Source organism: Cavia porcellus, unplaced genomic scaffold (genome assembly GCF_034190915.1).
Source record: "Cavia porcellus strain 051 isolate PalLab524CR breed Dunkin Hartley unplaced genomic scaffold, mCavPor4.1 scaffold_24, whole genome shotgun sequence".
In the NCBI taxonomy this organism is placed as follows: Eukaryota; Metazoa; Chordata; class Mammalia; order Rodentia; family Caviidae; genus Cavia; species Cavia porcellus.
In genome coordinates, this window is record NW_026947507.1 from 20314273 (window position 1) to 20324333 (window position 10061).

Consider the following 10061-nt stretch of genomic DNA (forward strand, 5'->3'; position numbering starts at 1 on the left):
GGATTAGAAAACAAAGTTGAAAAGAACTTACGCATTTTTTTTTTTTTTTTTGGTGGCAGGGATTAAACTCATGACTTTGCACATGCCAAGCAGGTGCTAAACTTATGCATTTTTATTGAAAGGAATTCTGTGGTTTTGTAACTCTATTACTATTTTACAATGTTGAACTGCATTTACTTATTATACATGAGTGACTACCATCTGTCAGGCCATGCACTAAATGCATTAGATAACTTCTGGTGTAGGGTTGTATTTGTTAACATAAGCATTTTTTTTAAAGTTATTGTATATCATTAGTGATATACAGATATCACTAATGTATTTTTTTTTTCAAAGAAAGCAAAATTGTTTTTTTATTTTAAAGAGATTAAGACAACACAGGATATAACAAAGCAGATCAGAACAGAACAATGTAAGCAACACAGTATTTCACCAGAAGACAACCTGATATTAACAGTAGCTACCATAATATCTTTTTCTTTGAAATAGCTGAGCATAACTTCGTATACAGTAGTAGCAAAGATAACAAAATAGTATAAAACCATTCAAGACAATGAAAGTATTACATGGCATTCAGAACCAAATAACAGAAAATGAACAATGGCTACTCTATTATCTCATTTTCCATAGAAAATTTATTCACACTATCACATGTAATACAATCCGATAAGATACAACATGATAGAACCAATGGAAACAGAAGAACAAAAACATGGTAGGACTTCAGAGTAAGATGATATTAATTCAGCACTGGCTATTATAATGACTTGTTTTCTTCAAAATATCTGTTCATACTATCACAAATAATAAAATCAAACAAACCAGGATATACCCATTCCAACTAATGAAAGCAATCATTATAAGGCTTCAAAGCAATGTAATGGGGAATCATGATTACCATAAAGTCTTATGTTCTCTTATCATTTCTTATACTAGGGAGACTATACAGTACTTATACATGTGAGTTTGATTTATTTCGCTTATGAGTATGGTCTCAAGTTGCACCCATTTATTTATAAATATCTCAATGTGATCATTCTTTATAGCTGAGTAGTATTCCATTATATAAAAGTACCACAGCTTTTTTATCCACTCCTCAGTTGATGGACAGTTAGGTTGTTTCCAAGATCTGGCTATTAAAAATTGTGCTGCTGTAAACATGGGTGCACATGTATCACTGTGGTATGATATTTTCAGTTCTTCTGGAAATATGCCTAGAAGTGGAATAGCTGGGTCGAATGGGACTTCCAATCCTAGCTTTTTGAGGAATCTCCAGACTCACCTCCACAGTGGTTGCACCAGTCTACGCTCCCCTCAACAGCGCAGGAGAGTTCCTTTTTCCCAACAGCCTCTCCAGCATTTGTTGGATCCTGGCCATTCTTGCTGGAGGGAGAAGGAATTTCAGTGTGGTTTTAATTTATATTTCTCTAATGACTAGTGATGGTGAACATTTTTTCATGTGTTTATTTGCCATTTGTATTTCTTCATCTGAGAACTGTGTGTTCATCTCAGATGCTCATTTATGGATTGGGTCCTTCAATTTTGGGGATCTATATTTTTCTATTTGAGAGTTTCCATGTCTGTATTAAATTCATTGATTTAAACTACATGATTGAATAAGGGCAGGAAAAAGTACACATTTTACCTAAATGGCTCACATATTTAACACTGTGAGTTTCAAAAAACCAAAGAACATTATTGCCTTTGGATACAAGAAGAAATATAATACATACTTGATCATTATAAGACTTCAGTGTTTGATGAAAATAAATACACATGAACTTAATCATGTTCTGCTTATATTAGTGCAATTAATTTTGGAGTAATTTAAAAATTTATATATCTCCTCTTATTATGAAATCTTTCAAGCATATAGAAAAATATTTTACAGTATGATAGCAAGTGTGTGTACCATCTCTGCAGATATAAAAGCTTACGCTTTTATGTATGAAATATGTGCTGGATGTGGTGGTGCACACCTATGAACTCAGCACTTGGTATGGTAAGCCAGAAGGATCATAGCAAGTTTGAGGTCATCCTGGAATATGTAGTGAGTTTGAGGGTAGCCTGAATTATATAGTGAGGCCCTGTCCCCCCCAAAAAGATTTATTTGTAACATGTATATTGGGGTAATATGTGAAAGGTACACATGTTAATATACATGTAAATAGCTCATTTTAGATAGAATGAAGTCTCCTTTGGAACCTTCCTCAGTTGCCTTTCTTGCTCCCTCTCCAGAGGTAACTGATTCATCTAATATATTTGTTTGTGTTTATCGTCGCTCTTTATACATAGGTGCTGATGTACAGAAAGGCAAATATTGGGATACTCCTTTACATGCTGCTGCTCAGCAATCCAGTATAGAAATTGTAAATTTACTGCTAGAATTTGGAGCAGATATCAATGCAAAAAATACAGAGCTTTTGCGACCTATAGATGTTGCTACCTCTAATACCATTGTGGAAAGAGTTCTGCTTCAACAAGAAGGTAAGAGGGATAGATGCAGACATTGATAAAACACACAGACAAATTTGCCTAAAACAAATGAAATCACAAAGCTTTTTCTTGGCAGGTAAATGAAGATAATGACATAGTTTAGAGTATTTTTGTGAGAATAGAACATTTTCAATTTATGTTTTATCTATGAGCAAAATATGGTTATTTTAATTTTTTGGCATATCTAAGCTTTGTTATTCTTATTGTTTATCACATTTATTTAGTTTATTTTGCCAATGCATAATACCTAGTGGTTCTGGTATGAGGTATGGTCATGTATATTTGGAAAGATAACCAATTTTGTTAAGGTGTGCATGTTCTACAACGAGTTGATGAAATATGATAAGAAAAAATTTTCACCTTTAAGACTTTTGCTCCAAAACAGAATTTGTTAAACTTGGTTAAGAGACTATAAAAACTTCAACTTAAAACTAGACCTAACTTGAGGAAAAATGCATAATTTTATCCCCTTTTTGTACGTAGCACTTTTGGAGTTTAATTATATCTCCTTCAAAGGGAAGAATTTTTGTGGCTTTGAATGCAACAATAATTTCATAATCCTGAAGATGACAGTGTTTTCAATAACATGAGATGCATCTTGGTTATATGGTCTCAAATAAAAGCAATGCAAATACATAAATATTCATGGTGTACTGGTTTTACTGTCCTAGTTTAGTAAAAAGTTGCATAGAAGATTTCTTTCATGAAACTTACTGATTATAAAGTTCATTTTGATTTTATAACAAATATATTCCTGCCTTCTTGCAGCTACCCCAAGCTCTCTTTGCCAGCTTTGCCGACTCTGTATCCGAAATTGCATAGGAAGATCAAGATTGCATCTTATGGCTCAGCTCCAGCTACCAACATTACTTCAGAATTTCTTACAGTATCGATAAATAGTGAAATAGTTTAAAATTCCTTAAAAATCAAAAATTTCTATTGCATTTGCATAATGAATATTTCTTTTTAATCTATGCTAGGGTAAAGTAAATATGAAATTACATGGGGAAGCAGTAAAATATCAATATTCATTTTAAGTGTACTAGTTATTACTTTTGTTTTATGAATTTTTACTGTTTTAGTATTATAATATGTTTAAAGTATCTATACCTTATGGTCCTCTTATTGTTGAGGAAAAATTGAGAGATTCTCCGTTTTATATATATTTTTCAAAGTAGGAAAGAAAAACGTGAACTCTTACTAAAATTTTAATTTAATTGTAATTTAATTTTGTTTGTATTTCAAAGGTTCTGTGTTCTCCAAAGAATGGATTAACTTTAGTTTTGGCTCCTGTGTTTATCTCTGTGTTTTTAATATTGATGCAGAATATGAATGCCACTTAGACAATATGCAGTTTGAAATAAAGATGATTCTCATTCAGCAAATCTATGGTGGTGAATGTACACTTGTCATTGTAATGATCAGTTCATGAAGAGAAGACAAACTGCTCTCCTCTGCGCAGAGAACTAAGTCTTTTCTCCACAGTAAATAGGTCTCTTATAATAACTAGTAGACTGAAAGCCAGCGCTGCCCTTTCACCCCAAGATATTGAGAACATTCTCCACCTGCTAAGGCTATTTTCAGACCTCCTCAAGAGCAGCTTCTTAAGGTCTCTCTTCCATGTTTTCATGCAGTGCTCCGGGCCTTCTCCCATTTCAGAAATTCTCAAATAATTAATGGTGCCTGAACTGGAGAAAATGCCAAGCTTTTCAAAAATAGAAATAAATTTGTAGCTTACTTGATAAACAACACATTATGTATAGCTCAGGACCTTTAAAAGCCTATTTTACAGAACAGCTCAGTCTAATACATGTGTAATATAGGGAATGATGGGCACTAACATGGGTTTTATTATAGAATAACCTCATTAAAATAATTACATATTAAAGCTACTTTTTGCAGAATAGTCTTCTACTATTGTTTTCCCTGAATTAGTGGTAAAGTCTTAGATTCAAAGAGTAACACAACACATCTTTTTTGTTAGTCTTGTAGAATAAGAGAGGTAAACATCAAATATTAAAAACACTAAAATTTTATATACATTTTTATGACAACCACAGTATGGTTGTCCTATCAAAGAAACACTGGAATTTAAATGTAGCATGCCTTTGTTAAACTAAGATCATCATTTCTTGATATAAAACACTTTATTCAAAATAGTATTTTATTTATGAATAAAAGGTGATGGAAAATATAAATCACACGCTTGAATCATTTAAAGTCACTGTATTATGAACATGAGAGTATAATAATGTGGAACAAAACATAGATACAGTGCTTCAGAGGTCTTCTCATCCAAAATGTGTCCCCCACACACATACACTAAATCATGTGCGTGTACATCCTCCTACACCTACACCCAAGGGCAAAATTCCACACAGGCAAAGAGCAAAATAACTTACAATTTGACATAATATTAGGGCAATACAGTGAAATAATTACTATATAAAGGCAATATAGAAATATATACTGATTTTGGAAAGGAATGTATTTAAGGTCTAATTTTTATGACGCAACACAGATTTGATGTTTTTGAGAAATGAAATAGAAACACAGGCCTCTTCGGGAATGAAAGGTATCACATAATGCACTGCACTCAAATGGCTGTTACTCATCAGCAAAAATAATTCAAATATTCTTCTCTTTCATGGATAATCTTTTTTCTTTTTCTTCCTCCTTTCTTTCTTTCTTTCTTTCTTTCTTTCTTTCTTTCTTTCTTTCTTTCTTTCTTTCTTTCTTTCTTTCTTTCTTTCTTTCTTTCTTTCTTTCTTCTTGGCAGTCCAGAGAATCAAATCCAAGGCCTTTGCCCTTAGCTACATCTGTGTTGCTTTTTCCTTTTCTATTTTGTTTTGAGACAGGGTCTCTAAATTGCTAAATTGTTTAGATGAGGTTCAAACTTCTACCGTCATGTCTTACCCTCCTGGAGGACTGGGGTTCTAGGCATGCATACTGTATCCAGCTTTTTACTCTGCTTCCTCTTTCTTTCTTTCTTTTTCTCATTTATTATTTAGCATATTTAAGGCTTTATCTCAGAAACCTAGATAAAAACATTTCAGAGTTTTAATATTGATGAAAAACTTGCTCATAAAATTATTAGCTATCCATCTACTCTATAGCTATAAACAAGTCATGAAATCTTTATAGATGTTTGCTCATTTTTTTTAAATGATCATTTTCTTCCCATTTGAAATCTGCATTCAAATTCAGTGACTTTGAATAAGTAACTTTGCAGGCTTAAAAATATTTTAACACAATTTTTCATCTTTGAGAAGTATATATGGTGAGTATACATTTAATGAACCACATATTCATATGTATAAAGACTATATCTTGAATTTGTTGAGGGTAGACTTCTGAAATCCCTACTTCTTAAAATATTATTTTTTTAAGCTTACATAGCAGGTTCTTTATTTTTGAAATTTTCTCAACATGATGACCCAAGAAACGTGTTTTCATAATAGAGAAAGTGGATGTTCCAAGAGATATAAATGACCTGAATATATCAAAATATCAGCTGAAACCCTGTATAAGTTGGATTAATTCACTCTGCATCATACAAGCAACAGTAATTAAGCCTATTTCCCCCAAATGTGAGATATTAGCATTTTTGTACCAGAACATAGAACATGCTAGCGAATTATCAAATAATGGGAATTCCCAGGACTCAAAGAAGAAATGTACTCGATTCTTAATGACTTACTATCAACGAAGAAAGCTCACTGGGCTGGATATGGTGATACAAACCTGGAATCACAGGAGTCTGGGATGCTCAGGCGAGAGGATTAAGAGAACAGGTCCCATCATGGAGCATTGCATGGGCCCTGAAAGTTGTCCCAGGTGAGGTGTTTGGGACAGAAAATGTGGCAGGTGAGGACTGAGGGATAGCATTCCTTTCCTGCAGGAGTGGTTGAGGGTGGGCTGCATGGAACTGGCCTTTACATCTCCTTTTTCAAGGTGTGAATCTGTCTGAACCAGATCAAAGGAATGAAGGCAGGGAAGACACACTGTTTCCCATTTATAGGATGGAGTGAGCACTTTATTCCCAACTTTAGAAAGAATTACATAGGTTTTACGGCAGGAGTGGACGATGGTATGGATGGAGAGAGACAGGGACTCCATCTGTTTGTGTCTGGTTCTCATGATCAGGCAGGAGTCCTACAGTTTAGTCCTTCCTCAGAAAGGAGGCAGCTGGCAATTGGAACAGGACTTGTCACTTTGCCCTTCTCTCTTCACTTGTTTATTACGAGGATTTTGAAAATGAAGATGGAGACTTTACCAGTTCCATGTATGGCAAGGGGTTAATTCTATAATTACCCTCCCTGGGCCTCTTTCCCTTTCATCTTCATTAGAAGGAGAAGCTTGAAGGCAAACATCATGGCTTCCCGAGATTGAAAAGATGGGGCGCCCTTTCTGCAAAGGTGATGAGGGACCCTGCATTAGGTTTGCAAGGCGGGGATGCTGGAGTACCCCCCCACTGTCCTCATGCTCTGCCATGAGGGAGACGGTGCCACTTCTATCCCAAGCCCAGGCTCGGTCCTTGCCCGCCTCCATTCTCCTCTACTACCATATGCATCACTTCCCTCCTCCCCCGGAGAAAATAAAGGAAGCAGCATCCCAAAGGAACTGGTTAAGTTGGCAGAGGGGCTAAGCAAGCGAAGTCCTTTCTCCTCTTATCTGAATTGAGTTACTCACAGAGAGAAAGCTCCCCGCTCTGCTTCTGTATAACCTGCACTGACAGGAGTTGAGCCTAAGGCCTGTCCACGTCCCCCACACCTGTGACTAGAGGCCTTTCATCCTAATGCTGGTGTGCGGATTAGGGAGATCCCACCCACAGCATCAGTCACATCCTCAGGTAACAATTTCATCAGAAATGCACTTGCATTTGTTCCCACCGCCTGAATCCTTTGTCTTCTGTCAGAATTGTTTCAGAACTTAGGAGGGACATCAAGAGTACTTTGATCTTCTTAACAGTTTGATGGAGTAACTTCTAGGACTCATTCATTATAAACAAGAGCTTTCATTATTATTATTAATTGCTTTATGTTGCTGCCAAAAATGTTAATACAGGGACATAAACTGTTCCTAAAGATTGCAAAAACAAGTACACGGTTATAACTTTTCATTTCTTATCTTGGGACTCACTGGTCATAAACATAGATGCTGGATTCTCCTCTTTCCATCGCTTAAGGTAAACAGTTTGCAAAGTTCTAACACTGCCACCCCAAGATACCTCTTCCATCCGCTGCTCCCTGGTGATGGCTCCCTGTGAAGGCAGCCCTGTCTCAATCCTATGCTTTTCAGAAAACCACATTTACCCTCAGCACCATACTTAGCTCAGAAACTATGCTCTCCCTATAGTAGTATATTTCTACAAATTTGAGTTAATCTAAAACAGGGCTTCTCAATCTCATTATGGTGACGACCTGGGACTAGATAATTCTTGTGATGGCCTGTCCTGTGCACTGGAGGATTTGCAAAAGCATCCAAGCCTCTCCCTGACAGATGCCAGAACACTGTCCTCCAAAGTTGTGATAAATAAAATGTCTCAAAAAATTCATTGCCAAATGTCCCCCAAGGGGGAAATTATACCCTCAAGAACCACTGATGTGGAATAATCCCCTCAGTGACTTCATTAGAACAGACCTAATCTCCCTGACGTGCAAATATCGAAAGACAGATTTGCGGTAGGGGGAGAGGTGAGAAAGGGAATTTGCACTTACTGTGAAACACCGGGACAGAAATGGCCACATAATTGGTAATTGGTCCTAAGCATGGCGTCCCATAAGCTGCGAGGCCTCAGCCACTGCTTACCTGTGCAGTCAGTGCTCAAGTCTCAGGCTCTGAGAAAGTGGTCTGGCTAGTGATGTCTCCAACAGTGTGAGAGGCAGGCAGCTGTGAAATTCTCTGTATTATCTAGGAGGTACCTGTTCAACAATCCTTTCCCCAACTTTTATACTAGTGAAAGACACATTAATTCTTAGGGAATTCAAACACATGAGAAAGACAAAATATTTCCTTAACCACCTCCTAAATTTTGAGGTATCTGTCTCAAACTGAGGTCAGGAATTCACATTATTACATTTCTAATTATTATGCAGAACCATGCCCATTGAGGACCTATTCACACATTACTTTAGATAAGACATCCCTCCTTGGAAAATAGAACTCAGTTTAATTCTCAGACAAATAACCTCAGCCTAGGGAATAGAAGGTAGTCATTTTATCATTTTCTTATTTCAGTTACATTCTGGTTAGGAAAAAAAAATTAGTGGTATTGTAAAGAGTCTCATAATTTTTTTTTCTTTCATTGTGTATAAATAAGAAAACTTACAGGATCAGCACATAAACACACAAGCACGCATGCATGTACACAGGGTGTGCACACTTGTGCCTGTTGGAAATACTGAGCTGGGTTCTGTTGCAAGCCTACATACTATAAGAGACCCCAGGTTTACTATTGGTAACTTAAATTCTAAACAGTTATTCCCACATTTTTATTTTTCTATGTGCTCTGCAAATTGTGTGGTCAGTCTCATTCTGTTGTGTGACTGTTTATACACCAGTCTTTTTCTTTGATTGTCAGATAGGAATTCCTCAGATAATTCCCTTCATCTATCCTGGGGCTTAGTAAAACAAGGAGAGAAATCACATTCACAATACAAAATTTAGTACTAACTTTTCTGCTTAGGAAAGAAACTTTTATTTTCTTGAATCCCTAATAGAAAAATTCCCTGCAAGAAAGCAAATTGTACTTGTGTAAGAGGGGTGTAGTGGATTAACTAATGGTCAGTTTGCGTGGGACCCTCCAGCTGAAGTGTCAGCATGGTCTGGGCACAGCAGATCCACCTGAGGATTGTAGAAGGAATGGCATAAGAGGAGACCAGAAGGGGAAGACGGGGAGGGGATTGATTTTCCTGAACAAGCTGCTTTTCAGGGGTATTTCTTTGAAGGAACCTTGGCTGCTGTCTTTCTTTGGGAGAGCTTCAATCCTCATCTTCATCATGCGCAACACATCCTGGCTTTCAATGCTGATCTCTCAGCCTTTGGCACAGAACCTTCATCCTGTTGGCACAGGCTTTCTAGGTTCCACCACTGGCCCTTGGGCCTTGAGGGTGCGTATCCTAGATAAGGACTTGTATGGGACACTGCCGTGGACTCCAAGCCCTTGAGTGGATTCTTTGGGTCTCCAGCATGCAGCCACACACTGCACTCTTCTAAATCCGAGTCTAGTAAGCACTGACTAATACAAGGGGCAACGGGGAGAGCACCATGTGCTGAGACCGGGGCTGGCCTAAAGATGGGAAAAGCATGTAAAGAGGACAACACAGTAACAGCCAGTACTGATGACCAAGTGTGTGAGTGACACCCTCTTGAATCATGTAGCTGCAGTCCAGCAGGCAGAAAACAGAGGCCACATGAGTGACAGTAAGACCAGGAGAAGAGCTGCCAAAGCCTAACTCAAGCACTACTGCATACCACTGTGAGAAAACAATTATTTTTCAATCATTCAGTAGATTGAGTTTACAATGGTTCTATTATACAGCAATAGGTAGCAACAAGAAATC

The 10061-nt window shown here is 36.9% G+C and overlaps 1 protein-coding gene across 5 annotated transcripts in view; it reads left to right on the forward strand.

Moving 5' to 3' along the window:
* Asb5 (ankyrin repeat and SOCS box containing 5) overlaps positions 1-3881 on the forward strand; it is a 62490-nt gene extending 58609 nt beyond the window's left edge. For all 5 annotated transcript variants that reach the window (XM_063234721.1, XM_063234720.1, XM_003469121.5 and 2 more), the window contains 2 exons: positions 2296-2487; positions 3265-3881. In XM_063234721.1, coding sequence (XP_063090791.1) covers positions 2296-2487; positions 3265-3392 — 320 coding nt within the window. In that variant the 3' untranslated portion in view covers positions 3393-3881. The remainder of the gene's footprint in view (positions 1-2295; positions 2488-3264) is intronic.
* Positions 3882-10061: the final 6180 nt, after the last annotated feature.